The sequence below is a fragment of the Myotis daubentonii genome, chromosome 10, assembly GCF_963259705.1.
Source record: "Myotis daubentonii chromosome 10, mMyoDau2.1, whole genome shotgun sequence".
Taxonomy (NCBI): Eukaryota; Metazoa; Chordata; class Mammalia; order Chiroptera; family Vespertilionidae; genus Myotis; species Myotis daubentonii.
Genome location: NC_081849.1, coordinates 32,212,206 through 32,230,719, shown reverse-complemented (window position 1 = coordinate 32,230,719; position 18,514 = coordinate 32,212,206). Strand labels below are relative to the sequence as shown.

At 41.7% G+C, this 18,514-nt stretch overlaps 1 protein-coding gene across 6 annotated transcripts in view; it reads left to right on the top strand.

The window, feature by feature from the left end:
- The window catches only part of KDM7A (lysine demethylase 7A), a 99,555-nt gene that overhangs the window by 30,518 nt on the left and 50,523 nt on the right, over nt 1-18,514 (top strand). For all 6 annotated transcript variants that reach the window (XR_009454726.1, XR_009454727.1, XR_009454728.1 and 3 more), the window contains 2 exons: nt 10,142-10,227; nt 16,223-16,340. Coding sequence is in view for 3 of the 6 variants with exons in the window: in XM_059711965.1 (XP_059567948.1) it covers nt 10,142-10,227; nt 16,223-16,340 (204 nt within the window). In the remaining 3 variants the exon portion in view is untranslated. The remainder of the gene's footprint in view (nt 1-10,141; nt 10,228-16,222; nt 16,341-18,514) is intronic.

Below are 18,514 nucleotides of genomic sequence, written 5' to 3'. Positions count from 1 at the left end.
AGTGGCTATGAGAATCAGCTGTGTCAGCAGTGAGAGAACTTCTGTCCTCTAGGGAGGTGCTAATCTAGCCTTTGCCTGAGGCTATCCCGCAAATGGTTCTGCGCTGGGCTTGGGCGGGGTGGGTCGCACAGGATCAACAGAGTGGGCCGGAGAGAGCAGTTATGGCGGCTCTCAGTCCTGTCCCAAGGGGCTCTGCCTCTCTGAGTCCCAGTACCCGCTGCAAAGCTTGGAGAGAAAGCTGCACTCGCTCTGACCGAAGCCAGACAGTCCCGCTTCTCCCGTTTGAGTCTGGGTCCCTAAAGACTCGCCCGGATCTGGAGCTCAGAGTCTGCGACTCCCTCCCGATTGAAAACAACAACCGCGCCCTCCGCCGCCAGCCCGCTCCGCGCACTCCGCACCTCAGAATTTGACTTCAGCACTGCGCCTCCTCTGAGTGTCCGTATGCGTTTCTCTTTCCTCCTAGTTGTAGGACTTCCACTCAGCCAGCGTTCCTATGGTTCTGGATGATGTCCCTTCCGTTTTTTGGTTTCACTTTTGAAGTAGTTGTTCAAAGCAGCAAACTCCGGCGTTAACCTATGCCGCCATCTTGGTTCTATATCTCTTCTTTCTTATTACAGTTATTAGGTAGAATTTATCATAATATACTTTTTAAAAATCCTTCCTTTATTAAGAACAGTGCCAAGCAAACCTTTACGAAATTGCTATTATTTATCCTTTATCATCATGGCAAGCTTTTTCTCCTCCAAGATGATTTTCAAAGTTCTTAAATTCTCACATAACATTCACTTGGGGTGGCATTTATTTTCTCTTTTATTCGTTATAAGTAGAAGTTTAGTCTATCTCCATGAAATGGCACATTTACTGGGCACTGTTTGCATTATAACTTCCTATAGTTTCCATAGACAGACCCCACAGATGGCTGGACAGACAGATAGTAAATTGCTAAAGAGGAATAAGAAGAGTATTAGTTTGAGTGGAATGACTTATAGGATGATGAAAAGCACACATGTTTAGCTTTTTGCATATTTCAGAAATTCCAAATACCTTTTCTTTCTTAGAACATTCTAGTAGAAATTATTACCTTCAAGAGAACAGTTTGTGCTTAATCATAAAAATTTGTTTAATCCATTTACCCTTTACACTGCCTATTCTGTGTACTTCAGTGTCAGATAGACAGTGACAAGCAGAGCAAGCATGTTTTCTTCACTCAAGAAGCAAACTGTATAATGTAGCAATCAGCATGTAAATTATATTTGATGTCTATATTTCATATGTTCATCTTGGAACAAATTTAATTAGAAGCTTGTCAGCAGGATTTCCAGCTTTTTAAAAAGAGGTGCATTTTGTACCAATGAGCACTCCTATTATTGGATCTTCAGTTCCTCCTTATTTTACTCTCGTGTTCTTTGTTCAATTCCTTGTTTTATTGTCTTCTTCCTTCACCCTTATTAGCATAAATGTTCATAGTCAGCTGGTTGGAAATAACTCAGGAAGCCCTGGGACAGTTGGAAGCTTGAGTCAGCTGTTGGAATTGGGAAAAATGTCTAATTTTCTAAAATTATTATGAATTGAAGAAATTTGATTCAGAGTCTATACTTCATTCAAAACCCTTGTTAAATATAGTTAAGCACATAATATAGCAATAAATAGCTTTAATGTATCAAATATAAAATCTTCTCCAAAATTGAACTCTGCTATACTCAACTTATAAAGAAAAGCACTTAATTTTATGAAAAGTTTGATATGTCAGCAAGAAAATAACAGAAGTTGAGTACTTCATGAACCACAGACTTAATCATCACAAGTCATTAGTTTGACTTTCATTGAAAATATTTCATATATGCAAATTATAAATTTTTACTTTAACTGCTCTCTGGTAATACAGTATCTCAGGGTTAAAACACTACTTAAAATGTTATTTAAAGGTGAAAATGCCTATGAGCATCCTAGTACTTTTAGTAGGAATGTCAACCTAACCAACGCTGGTGGGGAAACTAAGGTCTTTGGACTAGCAAAACTGTTTTCTAAGCATTTTATGTATATTAACTTAAATTTCTTTTTTAAAAATATTTTTTTATTGATTTCAGAGAGGGAGAGATAGAAACATCAATGATGAGAATAATTGATTGGCTGCCTCCTGCACGCCCCCTACTGGTGATGGAGTGTGCATAGGCAGACTGACTCCAGAGAACTCAAACATCAAAAATTAATTAAAAATTGAAAACATTCTCTTTTTTTTCTCCTTAAAGAATGGCCATTTGAGTATCTAATTAAATGTTCTCTGAAAAACATAAATTTTTTTATTATAGAAGAAAAAAATATTAAGCTTAATTATAAAGCCAAGTTTCCTGCTGAAGCTCAGATCTCTTATTATCTTACAGGTAATAAGCTCAGAGCTATATGACCTGTGACTGGTTCGTAATAGAAACATGATAATAGTAATGGCTGCCGTTTATTATTTAATATATTTACTTTGCCAAGCCCTGTGCTTTGTATATTTACATTTCTTGTCCTAGTTAATCCTAGGGGAAGTCCTGCTCAGGGAGATTAAGAAATTTGCTCAAAGTCAAAACTAATGGAGCTAGAAATCAAACCAAGCCTTTCTATTTCCAAAATATACACATCCCACTGAAGCCAACTGACAATTGTTTATCTGAAACTATGCTGGGCAAGCCTTGCCTGGCTTATAGCTATCCCTAGACCTTAACTGATGCCAGAGTTCAATGATAGGATATATGAACAGCAGGTTGTCAGCTGTCAATACTCCTGGAGTTAATTCACCTCAAAGGCCACTCACCACCCCCATTGATGATGTTAGTGTGGGCCTATGGAGGTCACACAGTGACTCAGTCTTCTCATGACTAGAAGTAGTTTGGTGCTTGGGCAGAAGGTGAACTTTTGATACATAGGTGAAAACTGTACTAAAATTTTTTTTAAATGAGTGAATTCTATTACTACAGCCTTCTAAGGAAAGATGAAAAATATCTAATTTATATGTTGAAAGACCTTTCTCTTTTTACCAACTGTTGCCTTTAGTTCCTATTTCAAATTCTTACAAAATTCAAGCTGAATAGACTTTTTTAAAAGTTGCTTGTACCTTTACCACAACATATCTGTAGCCAAATAAGTTTTCAGCACTGTTAATCAACAGAAATATACTGGGGTCATCGTGTTGGGGGGCGCTGTACTTGGTACTGAGAGAGATCTTGAGCTCAATTCCAGAAATAGGGTATATAAAATAGTTCAAGAGTAGGCATAAATGAATGAAAATGGGCATCAATAAAATGTCAAAGGGCTTTCTGTGGGGTGAGCCAGTGCAGTTTTACCACGGAGGAGGAATTTGAGTTGACAAGAATGGTTGATGACGAATGGAGAGAGTATTTGAAGCCAGAGGAATATCCACTGGAGTCCACTGACAGTAAGATCTTAAAGAATTTGGCCACCCACTCTTCTCCAAGAGTAGAGAATATAAATGGGAGCATTATCTGAGAAGGAAAAAGAGAATGTTTGGTAGATCATAGGGTATTCTGGTTAGTCATTAATTCAATTGTGTTCTCTTCACGTGTCAAAAAAAATGCCAGCTAAGCAACAATTTCAGAAGATTAAGACAATAGAAAGTGCTAAAGTTGTCACTTTCCCACTTACCAAATGGCATTGAGGCTATTGATGGAAGCTATTCAACAAAGGTCAGATTGGCAACCCTGTAGGAAACCCTGTCCCCTGCACAACACACACACACACACACACACACACACACACACACACACACACGCACACACACACGTCTAATAAACATTGAACATTTGCTGTTAGGAAAAAGGGGGTGCTTTGAATATGAAGGACAGTTTCATAAGAGAAATAAATAAAGAAAAGTTGAAAATGATTCTTACAAAATTTGCTTTCAGAGTTCTGCCTTTATGTGTTCTGCTGCCTTTGTTCTTCTCTTAAAGCTCTAGTGATTCTAAAATTCTTTTAATGGGGGTCAGGGCTGGGAGAAGTCATCTCATCCTCTGAGAGAGAAACTGAAATGTATATAGTAACTCCTTTTAGTGCCCTTCAAAGATCTGAATGACCTTCTTGGTTTAGGAACATTTAAATTTTATGTTTGATTTGATTTTTTAATGAGACTGATAATTTGATTTTGAAAAAATGGTTAATTTAAAAGATTGCTTTTCAGACTTACTAATTTATTAAATTCACTGTCAAGTTCTGAAATTTTTGATGAATGAAAGCTGTAAATGTTTTGCTAGTTGATTAGAATTGGTCAAAACCTGGAGATAGCTCTGACATTTTAGTAAAAGAGTATATAGGGTGAATATGGGGGTGAAGAACTTAGAAACTGGAGAGAGAGAGAGGAACCATGGGTCTTTGAGGACTATTAGGTAAGTTTTGCCCCAAGTATCCTTAATTAACTGGAATGTCCGTATGTTCTCTTCCTTCCATAAGTCTTGTGGCAGTCACCCTTATTTATATATCTTAGATACTCATGGATGAGTTTATGATATGTGCTGATTTAGGTTTTCCAAGACACATCTAACAGTTTTTTCTCAGTAATTGTTTTGGTGCAGCCATCACTTTTTACGAATGAGGAATGTGGTCATAGTCAAGGTATGACAAGACAAACCATGATGTCTAGAAGTGTCAGATTGGCATCTGTGGCCTTGAGTGTCAGTTCTGGTCTGAGTATAGCACCAAATGAATTTCAGTCAATCTCTTAATATCTCTCTCTCTCTCTCTCTCTCTCTCTCTCTCTCTCTCTCTCTCCCCCTCTCCCCCTCCCTCCCTCCCTCCCTCCCTCCCTCCCTCCCTCACTCAGCAAAGGGAAGATTATTACAGTGAAAGTAACAAAATTCTCAGCATGTGCGAGGGGTCCCAAAAAGAGTTGTCCAAATGAACCTCACTTTCAAAATCAGGAGTTTGATTTTGAACTCATGTCATTGAATGTAGAGATTCCCTCACATATCTTTTCAATTATCTTCAGTGAATTTTTTCTTTGTCCCGTCTTAGCGACCTGCTGATATTACATGTGTACCTTATCAAGATTATAAACTCTACTACTTCAGAAATTTAAAATTCTGAATATTCTACCTTTGAGCATAATCTCTGCTTCTTACCGCTCACTTGCTCAAGGCCTTCCACTGAGTCACTGCTAGGGACACATTGACACCCTCAGACTATCTCACCATCTTCTTACTACTTTCTTCTGTCTTCATGCCCCTTCATGCCCCAGCTTAGATATCATGGCTTATCATTATACTAGAGGCCCAATGCATGAAATTCGTGCAAGAGTAGGCCTTCCTACCCCCTGCTGCTGGTACCGGCTTCGCTCTGGCACCCGGGACCCAGGCTTCCCTCTGGGCGCTGGCAGGCACCTGGGACCCAGGCTCCCCTTGCAACCCTGGCTTTGTCTGGAAGGTCCTCCGGAAGGACATCTGGTCTAATTAGCATATTATACTTTTATTATTATAGATTAACTCCCTTGTTAATATCCTCAACTTCCTTTCTAGTCTTTGCCTACAAAACCCCACTGTGGCTGGGCCCAGCCTCCTCTGGGCCTGCACCCCATGGTTGAACATCACTGGAAAACAAATACTCAACTGTGCAAAAATAGTTTCACTGTGAAATTCCTTCTCACTGACCTCAGGGACCCTCCAGTTTCTAAGCTCTTCACCCCCCACACACACCCTATGTACTCCGCTACTATGTTTCCTTTCCTCAGATCAACTATTTTATGCCATTCTTTCCTCACACCTTTCTGCCACTTTCCAAACTCAGCTGATTATCTTACACCAAGTAAGCTGAGAAAACAAGCCTTTGAACTGTAGTGTGACACCCAATTTACCTGTCTTTTTTTTCCTTTTGTCCCTTCTGCTTTTGGTGTAGGATAAAAAAAAAAAAATTCTCATTCAGGAACATGAAGATTTACTCCTATGCTTTACTTGAGGAGATTTATAGTTTTAGCTCTTATATTTAGACTAGAGGCCCCGTGCACGAATTTGTGCATGGGTGTGGTCTGGTCAGCCCACCCTGATGGGGACCCATCAGGCCGGGTGGCAGGGGGGAGGGGCCGCAGGAGGTTGGCTGGCCCCGCCACTGATTGGGGTGGGGGGGGGGGGGCAATTGGGGGTGGGACCGGCCAGGGGCAGGGGCCATGGGAGGTTGGGGGCGGCCAATCAGGGCCCTAATCAGGCTGATTGGCGACTGGTCGTTCTAATCATTCTGGTTTTTCTAATGTTCCAGTCGCTTGGCTTTTATATATATAGATATTTAGACTTGGGGCCCAGTGCACGAATTCATGCACCTTGAAAGGAACTGTGGGCCACGAGGCTGCGGTGGGCACAGGGGCAAGTCTCGACCCATCCTCTGTGCCCCCGCCTGGCCCCTCCCACTGTGGTCCCCGGTCCCCTGTCTGCCAGCAGCCCCGCTCCTGCCGCAGCCACTCCCACGCTGATGGCGCCAGCCCCACTCGCACCCGCTGATGGCGTGGAGCAATTGGGACTGGCGCCAGCAGCAGGCATGAGTGGGGCCGGTGCTGTCAGAGGGTGCAAGTGGCGGCTGCTGCCCCAGTTGCCCCTCAGGAGCAAGGGGAGGTGGAGAAGCCCTCAGAGGCAATTGGGGCCAGCAGCAGCCGCTTGCGCCTGCTGACGGCACCGAGCGATCAGGACTGGCACTGGGCACCAGCAGCAGGTGCAAGTGGGTAAATCATAGAAGTAAATCTTCATGTTCCTGAATGAGAATTTTTTTTTTTTTTATCCTACACCAAAAGCAATCGGTGCCCCACCTTGGTCTGGCACCCCTGCTCATCTGCTCCACCATTCCGCCACGGCCAACGCCTGCCATGTTCCGTGCTCTGCCACCTGCTACTGATGCCCGCCATGGTCAGCGCATGTCATAGTGACCAGTTGTTCGGTTGTTCCGTCATTCAGTCTATTTGCGTATTAGCCTTTTATTATATAGGATACTAGAGGCCTGGTGCACGACATTCGTGTACGGGGCGGGGGTCCCTGCACCCTCTCGCAGTCTGGGACCCCTCGGGGGACGTCTGCCTGCTGGCATAGCACATCCCTTAAGAGGTCCTTAGCACTGCCGCAGAGGCAGAAGAGGCTCCCGCTGCTCACCAGTTGTGAGCCCAGCTTCTGGCTGAGTGGCGCTCCTCCTGTGAGAATACACTGATCACCAGGGGACAGCTCCTGCGTTGAGCATCTGCCCCCTGGTGGTCAGTGCATGTCATAGTGACCAGTCGTTCCACCGTTCGGTCGATTTGCATATTAAGGTTTTATTATATAGGATATGATCTATTTTAGTTCTTTTTGGTATATGGTGTGGAGTGGGAAGGTCCAAATGCATGGTGTGTGTAATAGTTTATAAATGTCCATTAGGTCATTTTAGAAAAATATATTCTCATTGATTTTAGAGAGGAAGGGAGAGGGAGAGGGAGAGGGAGAGAGAGACAGAAACATCAATGATGAGAGAATCATTGATCGGTTGCCTCCTACATGCACCCCACTGGGGATCGAGCCTGCGACCTGGGCATGTGCCCCGACTGGGAATCTAATCGTGACTTCCTGGTTCATAAGTCAACCCTCAACCTCTGAGCCACGCTAGTCGGGCATGACTTACATTTAAGTCTGTCATTCATTTTGAGTTTATTCTTGTGTATGGTGTAAGTTGGTGGTCTAGTTTCATTTCTTTTAGCATGTATCTGTCCAATTTTCCCCAAGATAGGTCATGCTTTTGAATACTGATAATTCAAACTTGTATATTTCATAGATTTTTGTTTTGCCTGTTTGTTCTATTGAATACCAAGAGAGTTGTCAAAATCTCCCACTACAGTAGCTGAAACTGGTTTGGCTCAGTGGATAGAGCGTCGGCCTGCAGACTGAAAGGTCCCAGGTTCGATTCTGGTCAAGGGCATGTACCTGGGTTGCGGGCACATCCCCAATAGGAGATGTGCAGGAGGCAGCTGATCGATGTTTCTTTTATCAATATTTCTAACGCTCTATCTCTCTCCCTTCCTCTCTGTAAAACATCAATAAAATATATTAAAAAAAAAAATCTCCCACTACAGTTCCTAGTATATCATCCTGGTGAATTGAAATTGTTACGATTACTGAACATGTTTATCTCATATTTTTCCCTTTAGATTTTATGTAGCTTAATATTAATATAGCTATACTGTCTTTTGATTACACTTTTCATGGTATTTATTTGCCCATCCTTTTACTTTTAATCTTTCTGTATCCTTGTTTTATGCTTCTTTCTTATAAATGGTGAATTATATTAAGTCATCTGGATAATGTCTTTTATTGTTGTTGTTAATCCTCACCCCAAGATATTTTTTTTCCATTGATTTTTAGAAAAAGAGGGAGACATGGAGGAAGGGGGAGGAAAGAGAGACAGAGAGAGAGATGTGAGAGAGACACATTGATTGATTGGTTGCCTCCTGCATGAGCTCCCGATCAAATCTATAACCCAGGTACGTGCCCTTGACCAGGAATTGAACCCATGACCCTTTGGTGCTCTAACCACTTAGCACCACTGGCCAGGGCTGGATAATGTCTTAACTGAAGCATTTAGTCCATTTGCATATAATGTAATTAAATATATTTTTAAATGTCTACCTCCACTTTGTTTTGGTTTTTCTGGTTTTCTCCTTTTTTGAATTAATTTTTTATTCCTTTTTTTCTATGACTAGTTTTGAAGTTATACTCTGCATTTCTGTTGCTTAAGTCATCTCCCAAGGAATTATAATAGGCATCTTCAACTTACTATTGATGTCTGTTAATCATTATTTTTTCCTCTCCTGCCAGTACAAATACCTTAGGACCCTGTGACTCCATTTGTCCTCTCCTGACTCAGATGTTGCTGTTGTCATGTGTTTTAGTCCTTTATATATTTTTAAGTCTCACATGACATTATTTTGTTTCATGTAGTTAGTGTTCATGTAAATTTACCCACATATGTATTAGTTTCCTTTTCCCTTGCATCCCAGATCTCTTTGTGGTCATTTTCCTTCTGCAAGAAGTACATCCTTTTGTATTTCCTTTACTGTGGGTTAGCTGGAAGTGAACTCTGTTTTGGGTTGTCTACAAATACTTCCTCCTATAACTTTTTGGGAGTGCCAGTGTTATAAAATTTTACCTTAATAAATTACTTGGGTTGTAGCAAAACTGCTGGGGTCTATCTTTAATAAATTACTCCTGTTTTCAAGATGTCACTAATATAGTTTTTTCAGTCCCTTGTTGGTTCCCTTAAACTTTATTTAAGTGCCACTGTTATATACTCCATGGGATAGAGTATTCTAAGTACAGGGCCTCAAACTAATTGAACTGATTAATGAGGGCTCTGAGACCTACAGCAGAACTGTTAGGACTCAGTACTCTTACCATGTCAGTGATGTCACCCAAATTTACTAACCACCTCTAGCTGATGACAGCCATATTTTAAAGTTAGTTTGTATCTTACTTGTCTCAGGTTGCCATAGCAAAATACCATAAGACTAGAAGGCCTAAGTAATAGAAATTTATTTTCTCACAGTCTGGAGGCTGGGTGTTCCAGATCAAGGTCCACCAGTTTGGTTTCTGAGAAGGGCTCTCTTCCTGGCTTGCAGACAGCTACCTTTTTGCTATGTACTCATGTGGCCTTTCTTCTTTATGAGCATGCAGAGAGAATGCAAGCTCTTTGGTGTCTCTTATAAGAACATTGATCCTATGGGATCAAGGCCCCACCCTGTGCCCTCATTTACTTCCCGGAGGCTTTATCTCCAAATAAATACAGCTGCACTGGAGGGTTAGAGTTTCAGCTGGTATATTTGGGGGTGGGGGTGGGGGGCACAAACATTAAATACCATAACAGTTGGCACTTACATAATGGTTGAGGGTCTTATAGCTTGTAATTGCATTACTTTTAATGTCTCTGCTCTGCTTATAGTAATTCACTTCCCATGTATTTGGATATATTCTCCCCCACAATTATTTAGCAAGTGTGTAAGGTAGAGAATAAAATTTATCCTTGCATGTATTCTACAAAATTTATTGGTGAGTTGGTGTACATTTCTCAGGTAAATTCCAACCAATCTAAATATAGTTAAGTAAATATTTTAAACTGATTTACCTATTGGCTTTATTTTTCTTTACCTTAGCTGTGTTGGAGTAGAAGAACATCATGCTGTTGACATTGACCTGTATCACTGTCCCAACTGTGCAGTTCTACATGGATCCTCCTTGAGTAAGTACTAGATGCTCAAAAAAAATTGGAGTTGAGTACTTAATGTGGACCTGATAATACTTCTATTTCCCAAATTTGGTCATCATACTGAGTTTGACTTGGAGTCCTGCCCCAGCCATCCTATCTACTTGAAGCCAGTCCCCAACAGTTCTATCCAGAAGATGACAGAGGGTCCAGTCCAAGTCTCTGCTGATACTCTTCTTCCTGAGCTGGCAGAGCACAGCCAGGGAAGCTCTCACGTCCTCTGGAGGGAACCAGCAGACAGAGATGATGACATTTATTCTTAGCTTTTTACAAATGCTTCAGAGGAATAGATTGAAATATTATTGTTGTACAAATGTGAGAGTAGAGATTTAAAGGCTTTGAAATAGGTTCTTACTACTTTTTCCTTTAAAATTTACACTGCAGTCCTAACCGGTTTGGCTCAGTGGATAGAGTGTCAGCCTGCAGACTGAAAGATCCCAGGTTCGATTCCGGTCAAGGGCATGCATGTACCTTGGTTGCTGGCACATCCCCAGTAGGAGGTGTGCAGGAGGCAGCTGATTGATGTTTCTCTCTCATCGATGTTTCTAACTCTCTCTCTCCCTTCCTCTCTGTAAAAAATCAATAAAATATATATTTTTAAAAATTTACACTGCAAATGGGTTTTTATGTCCATTAAACTAAAGGGAAAAACTTTAGACTTAGTCATTTTAGAACAGAAAGGAACCTTTTACTCAATATGCCTTGATAAACACTTGGATCAGCTATAGGTAACCTGTATATACAACCTCTTTATTTTGAATGCAGAATTTTTTCTATTCCTTAAAAAAAAAAAAATGGAAATTTTGTTCTGAGGTCATGGGCAAGTAATTTTTTAAGAGACTTACTAGCAACTGACTGCTCATATGTTTTGTTAGAAATGTTATTAATTTACCAAATTTCTTTGTAAGAGATTTAGAAATTTAAACTATATTAATGCATTAAAATATTTCCTTGTAAAATACAGAATATCTATTTTGCTGTTACTATACATAAAATTTGAGATTAGCAGGTTGATAGAATTGTTACTTGTGTAGTTGGCTAATTGCATAAATATTTTTAAAGGTTTTTATTTTATGTAGCATTGAAGTACATGTACTATATCACTTGATATAATTATTGACTGAGTGATTCTTGAAGGAAGTAAATAATACTGTTTTGTTATTTGAAAAAGAAAAACAGAACTAAAATTGCTAATAGTTTTAGTTTAAAATTTAAGCATATAATCCCAAAATGAAATAATTTAATTTTTATGAAATATTAAGTGGGTTACTATGAGGCAGAGTAATGTACGTGTGATGTACCCTATTTTTTTCCTATATGATTTAATTTTTTAAAAAGCTTGTCATGCTCACTAAATTGATTTCACAATCCATAATGGATCATGACCTGCATTTTGAATAACGATGCATCAGAGAGAAGACTATATTACCTGGCCCTTCAGTGCTTCTTTCCTTGAATAACAGATCAGGCACTGGCTATCTTCTGGGTAGAAGTCCAACTCTGAGTACCCAAGGGAAAATGACCAAGATCTAGTAATCTCTTACATTTTGATTTAAGACTTGTTTTCCCTACTCTTTATCCTCCGTACCCAACTTGGATAATCCGCTTGGTCCCTTTCCATCTACTATGAAGCCTTTTTTGCTTGCCATTCAGGTTTCCTGTTCCTTTTGGAGCTCCCCAGGCATCCTTATTATTATAGACTAGGGGCCCGGTGCACGAAATTCGTGCACTGGGTGTGTGTCGGGGGGAGTGTCCCTCAGCCCAGCCTGCCCCCTCTCACATACTGGGAGCCCTCAGGCGTTGACCCCCATCACCCTCCAATCGCAGGATCGGCCCCTTGCCAGAGGCGTCAGGCCTGGGCAGGGGACCCTCATTTCCCCCCATCACTGGTTCTGCCCCCAGCCGAGGCCTGATGCCTCAGCCAGAGGCGTAGACCCCCATCACCCTCTGATCACCTGATCGGCCCCTTGCCCAGGCCTGACGCCTCCGCCAGAGGTGTCAGGCTTGGACAGGGGACCCCCATCTCCCCCCGATCACTGGCTCTGGCCCCCGCCCAGGCCTGAGGCCTCTGGCCCAGGAATCATGCCTGGGCAGGGGACCCCCATCTCCCTCTGATCGCTTGCTCCACCCCCCGCCCAAGCCTGACGCCTCTAACCCAGGCTTCAGGCCTGGGCAAGGGGACCATCATATCCCCCCAATCCCCGGCTCCGCCCCCCGCCCTGGCCTGATGCCTCGGCCAGAGGAGTTGACCCTCATCACCCTCCGATCACCAATCACCGGATCGGCCCCTTGACCAGGCCTGAGGCCTCCGGCAGAGGTGTCAGGCCTGGGCAGGGGACCCCCAGCTCCCCGCAGTTGCAGGCTCCGCCCCTGCCCAGGCCTAACGTCTCTTGCCTAGGCGTCCGGCCTGGGCAGCAGGGACCCGCAGCTGCAGCGGCCCCGCGATCGTGGGCTTCGCTTTAGGCCCAGGCAAGGGACCCCTAGCTCCTGGGACTGCCAGCTTCGACCGTGTCCAGCTCCCATCGCTGGCTCCACCCCTACTTCCTGCTATCACTGGCCAGGGCGGCAAAGGCGGCCCCACGGCCGCCTTTGCCCTGCCCCCCAGCTCTTAGCTCCCCCCTGGGTTTCCGATCACTGTCAGGATCCCTTTCGCCTCCCTGCATTGTGCCTACGTATGCAAATTAACCGCCATCTTGTTGGCAGTTAACTGCCAATCATAGTTGGCAGTTAACTGCCAATCATAGTTGGCAGTTAACTGCCAATCATAGTTGGCAGTTAATTTGCATATAGCCCTGATTAGCCAATGAAAATGGTATTGTCGTACGCCAATTACCATTTTTCTCTTTTATTAGTGTAGATAAGAACTCTATTGGAAGACAGATATCAAAAAAAAAGCCTAACACCTAAACATATATTCTCAGTGCTCTTCAGGCACATGCAATCCAAACTCAAAATTTTCTCTTTTCCCCATGAACACTACTGAAATATTTCTTCATTGGCCTCCTTCCTTTAAGAGATTCAGTTAGCTCTTACAGTGGCTGATTTTGTGTGTCAAATGTGTTGACCCAATAGGATAGTCATATCCTTCTGTTAACATCCTCCAAGTCTGAACATTTAAAAGGAAACCTTAGTAATCGACACCTTATTGGGTGTCAGGCACTATGCTAAGTAAGTACTTGATCTGTGTTATCTCCTTTGATATTTATAACAGCGTGATGTGAGAAAAGTGATCTAATAGCTCTTTAATGTAGCTGTTTGGCAGAGCTAGAGTTCAAACCCATAGCTGTCCAATCCCAATCTATTCTAATTCTAATCTGTTCTGCAAAAATGAACATTAAAACAATGTAATATCATAGTTACTTATCAAATGAGCAGCCTTTCCTTTTCTTTCCAATAATGATTGACCCAGGGCTTTGAAACAGGCTGTGTATATACATTGGTAAGAGTGTGAGTCACCTGCCACTTATCTGAAGGCAGTTAGTTTTGCAATTTGTAGCTAGTATCTTTAAAATTTTGAGTATTTCTTCTCGCATTTTTAGGAATTTCTCCTAAGGAATTAATGAGGGAAACATATTTATGTATATGAATATCAATCCCAACTTTGTTTGAAGAAAGATTCAGGATGGACAAAGTGCATAAGAATTAAAAAATGATTATAATATGATGCATCTACATCTATATCTTAAAATCTAAGCCACTTTAAATTGCTTTTGAGTATTTATTAAGGAGAAAATGGTCATGGTATAATAAGAAAGGTAAGCAGAATTATGATCCTAGTTGAAAATAAAATGGGGGTGTTTATCTATACATACATGTAAGGGGAAAAGCCCGGAATTAAATACATTTGAATTTTAGAAATGATTTTAAATAAGAAAAAATAAGACACAAAGGATACCTTAATCAGATTTTCTAGGAAGGTTGTTCTGTGATTCTCAATTTTTCTCATGAGATTAAAAAAAGGAATTTACTGTTTTCTATATTGAAGGTCTGACGGCCATAAATTTCTTGGGAATCTTGTTTTAGACTATCAGATATGAATAAGTCCAACCCTATTGCTTGTTTAGTGTGACTTCTTCTTATCCATATGAGGAATCAGTATTATTATATTATTATGATTGTTGAACAGTGAAGGTGTGAAGTAATTTAAATTCATAGAGTTTGACCCCCACTCAACATTTTGTTCTGAGAGTGTTCAAACATACAGGAAAAGTTGAAAGAATTTTACAGTGAGTACCTCTAAATCCATTATATAGATTCTACTATTAACATTTTATGTTATTTGCTTTACCACATATCTGTCCATGTAACTATCTCACTATCTATTCATCTTATTTTTATGCATTCTAAGTTGCAGACATCACTACAAAGCTTAAGAGTGCTTTTTAAACTTTAAATGTGTATATATATATATATATATGTATATATATATATACACACACACACACACACACATATATATATACATACATACATACATACATCAACACTAATAAAAGAGAAAAATGGTAATTGGCGTACGAGCTACCCTTTTCATTGGCTAATCAGGGCTATATGCAAATTAACTGACAACTAAGATTGGCAGTTAACTGACAACTAAGATTGGCAGTTAACTGCCAACAAGATGGCGGTTAATTTGCATATGTAGGCACAATGCAGGGAGGCGAAAGGGAAAGCAGGAAGAAGCCCCCTGCCACTGACAGTGATTGGAAACCCAGGGGGGAGCTAAGAGCTGGGGGGCAGGGAATCAGGTGCCTTTTCCGCCCTGGCCAGTGATAGCAGGAAGTAGGGGTGGAGCCAGCGATGGGAGCTGGGCATGGTCGAAGCTGGCAGTCCCAGGAGCTAGGGGTCCCTTGCCTGGGCCTAAAGCGAAGCCCACGATCGTGGGGCCGCTGCAGCTGCGGGTCCCCGCTGCCCGGGCCGGATGCCTCAGCCAGAGGCGTCAGGCCTGGGCAAGGGGCCGATCCTGCGATTGGAGGGTGATGGTGGTCAACGCCTGAGGGCTCCCAGTATGTGAGAGGGGGCAGGCTGGGCTGAGGGACACTCCCCCCGACACACACCCAGTGCACGAATTTCGTGCACCGGGCCCCTAGTGTATATATATAACTGAAATCTTGTATTAATACCACACAAAAGATAAGTAGGTGGTGCTACCCTGGTGGGAAAGAGGAATCAGGTCCAGAGCTCCTCCCTTGGCCTCTTCCCCTTCTTCCCCTTTATTAAGGGTTCCTCAACACAGTTGGAGACACATCACTCATCCCCTCCCTTTTCCATGCTGAGGAAACTGGAGATAGATGTATTAAATTACTTGCCCAAGGTGGCAGAGTAGTTATGGCCGAACTAGGAGTCAAATTATAGTCTCCTGATTTTGACTGCTGTGAGTATTCAAGATTACAGCCTGCTGGAGCTAGACATTAGAAGTAACCATAAAGTCATTTATTCTGTGATTCCACTTATCTTTCTTTAATTGTGATGCAGTCACCTGCTCTTTTTTGTGTTGGTATAACCACGCTTACTAGGGGAATAAATCTTGACATAAAAGAGAAGGGAGCTGTACTGTTAAAAATAGATTTCCGATGTGGGATCAAAGGCCCTATTCTGGAGAATGATTTGGATGGATGATCTGTAAAAATCATATTATGACCTAGTGTCCTAGTGAAAAACCATGATTTTAAATAACTGAGATATTATAGTATTTGTAAATGCAGATCTTATAAAAGTCTCCATCTGCTAGTTTGAATTCCTTGATTTAATTTTAAATTATTATGAAATAAAAAGAGTAGATAAAAAAAGAGTTAGTTGCCTATAGTTGCTATATTATATAAAGTAAAATTTGCTTCTTCAGCCTAGAAATGCATAAAAAATGAGTGTTTTTATTGTATTAAAAAATTGTTATGTTTGATTATCTAATGATTAGAAAGTACATAGCATCACTACATAACAAATGTTTCTTTTTTTTAATCTAAAAATCCAGTGAAAAAGAGAAGGAACTGGCACAGGCATGACTACACCGAAATTGATGATGGTTCCAAACCAGTGCAAGCTGGAACTAGGACTTTTGTGAAGGAACTACGTTCTCGAGTCTTCCCAAGGTATGGAAACCTGTTCTGACCAAAGAAAATTTAAGAACATTACCTGACAAATTGACGTATCTGAAGCAATGCTTTCAAATGTCAGGTTATGACCCATCATTATTTCAATCAAAAAATGAAATGGAGCCCTGGCGGGGTGGTTCAGTTGGTTGCAGCATCATACCATACACCAAAAGGTGGCAAGTTTAATTCCCGGTCAGGGCACATTCAGGAAGCAACAGATTAATGTGATGTTTCTCTCTCACAGCAGTGTTTCTCTCTCCCTCTCTCTCTCCCCCTTCCTTTCTAAAGTCAGTTTAAAAAAGCAAAATTGGAAATATTAGTGTATTGCAAGTAATAGGATTAAATGAGTATAGTTTCATGGAACTTCTGTTATATGCATGTGTACTGAGTCACTTTGTAAAAATATATTTCTTAACTGTGGATCCCAGTCCAAAAAGTCTGAAATACAATCATTTAAGGCAATTGTTCCAAGTACTTGTTCCTTACAGCAGCTAGTGCTTCTTTTTCACCTCGCCTACTCCTATTTTTTCTTATGTTGTTTTCCTACCTGCCTCTGCCCTACCAGAAGTACTCATTGCTCAGTCTCTCTGGTGGCAGCAGAAAGGGGCTTTTTGACCTTTTAAAGATAGTGGAAAGTATTTGAGTCACCTGTGGCTCAAAGAGAGTCAAAAGCATTATACAGAATTTAAACATGCTAATTTAGATCATTCCCTGCTCACTGCCTGACATCTAAGTTGATACTACAAAATAAGCTTCTACACTAGATCATATCTAGGTTTGTTAAAGAGAGAAAGTGCATTTTAAATTTAAATCACATACATGCAACTTATTTGGGAATTATTTCAGATCTTATATCTATACAACCCCTTTCTTCACAGTCTTTAGGATTCATATCCCCCTCCTCCTTCATCCTTAAACAGAAACATACAATATAAGCAGCTCCTGTTGGCTCCCTCAGGTCTACTGAGAGAAAAAACAAACACCTTGTAAATACAGGGGTTTCCATATGATTTTAGTGATATTAAAGGCTGTATTTTCAAATATTCTCCTTTATCAGTTTCAGAGTCATTGGAGAAATGTGTTTGTTTCCTTGGTAGGTTTAGAACCTAGGGCCAGAGTTTTCAGCCTGTGTCTATGCAGGGCTTCAGAGAGGCTGTGAGTCCCCTGAAACTGTATAAACAAGCTAGTGTCAATGTGGGAATGTGCGCTTTTTTTTCAAGGGAAGGAGTAGTAGCCTTCATTTTTTTTCAGATAGGTTTGCTCCCCAGAGTAGTGTAAAAATCCTGGCCTGGCTATTCCTGTGGCTTCTCTGCCAAACCAGACACCGATGACAGCAGGTTATAGAGGTGGTCACGCAAGTCCAAACTGTAATTACCTTTAAATAAAGATCTTTGGTTTTATTTGTTTAACTCCATAAACCTTCACCTCATTTAAAACCATAGTGGAGTGACAGTTACACCTACTTGATGTGATAAACACAGAAGTGTATAAAATGAAGTGAACAGACCATCTTTTCCTCCCTCATTTTAAGACTTAGTGTGTTTTGACACCCTTTACTACATAAATAATAACATTTAAACATTTATGTATGTACTAGAGGCCCGGTGCATGAAATTCATGCACCGGGGTGGGGGTGTCCCTCAGCATGGCCTGCACCCTCTCCAATCTGGGACCCCTTGGGGGATGTCCGACTGCCAGTTTAGGCCCTGCTGGCTCCTAACTGCTTCTGCCTGCCAGCCTGATCGCCCCCTAACCGCTCTCCTGCCGGCCTGATTGACGCCTAACTGCTCCACTGCTGGCCCGATCACCCCCAACTGCCCTCCCCTGCAGGCCTGGTCGCACCCAACTGCCCTCCCCTGCCGGCCCAATCGCCCACAACTGCCCTCCCCTGCCGGCCATCTTGTGGCGGCCTCTTGTGACGACGTGAGGGTGGCCATCTTGTGGCGATGTTGCACGAGGGCGTGACGCCACCTAGGCTTTTATTATATAGGACAGGGGTCCTCAAACTTTTTAAACAGGGGGCCAGTTCACTGTCCCTCAGACAATTGGAGGGCCAGACTATAGTTTAAAAAAAAACTATGAACAAATTCCTATGCACACTGCACATATCTTATTTTGAAGTAAAAAAACAAATGTTTTCGGCAGGCCGCATGTGGCCCGCGGGCCATAGT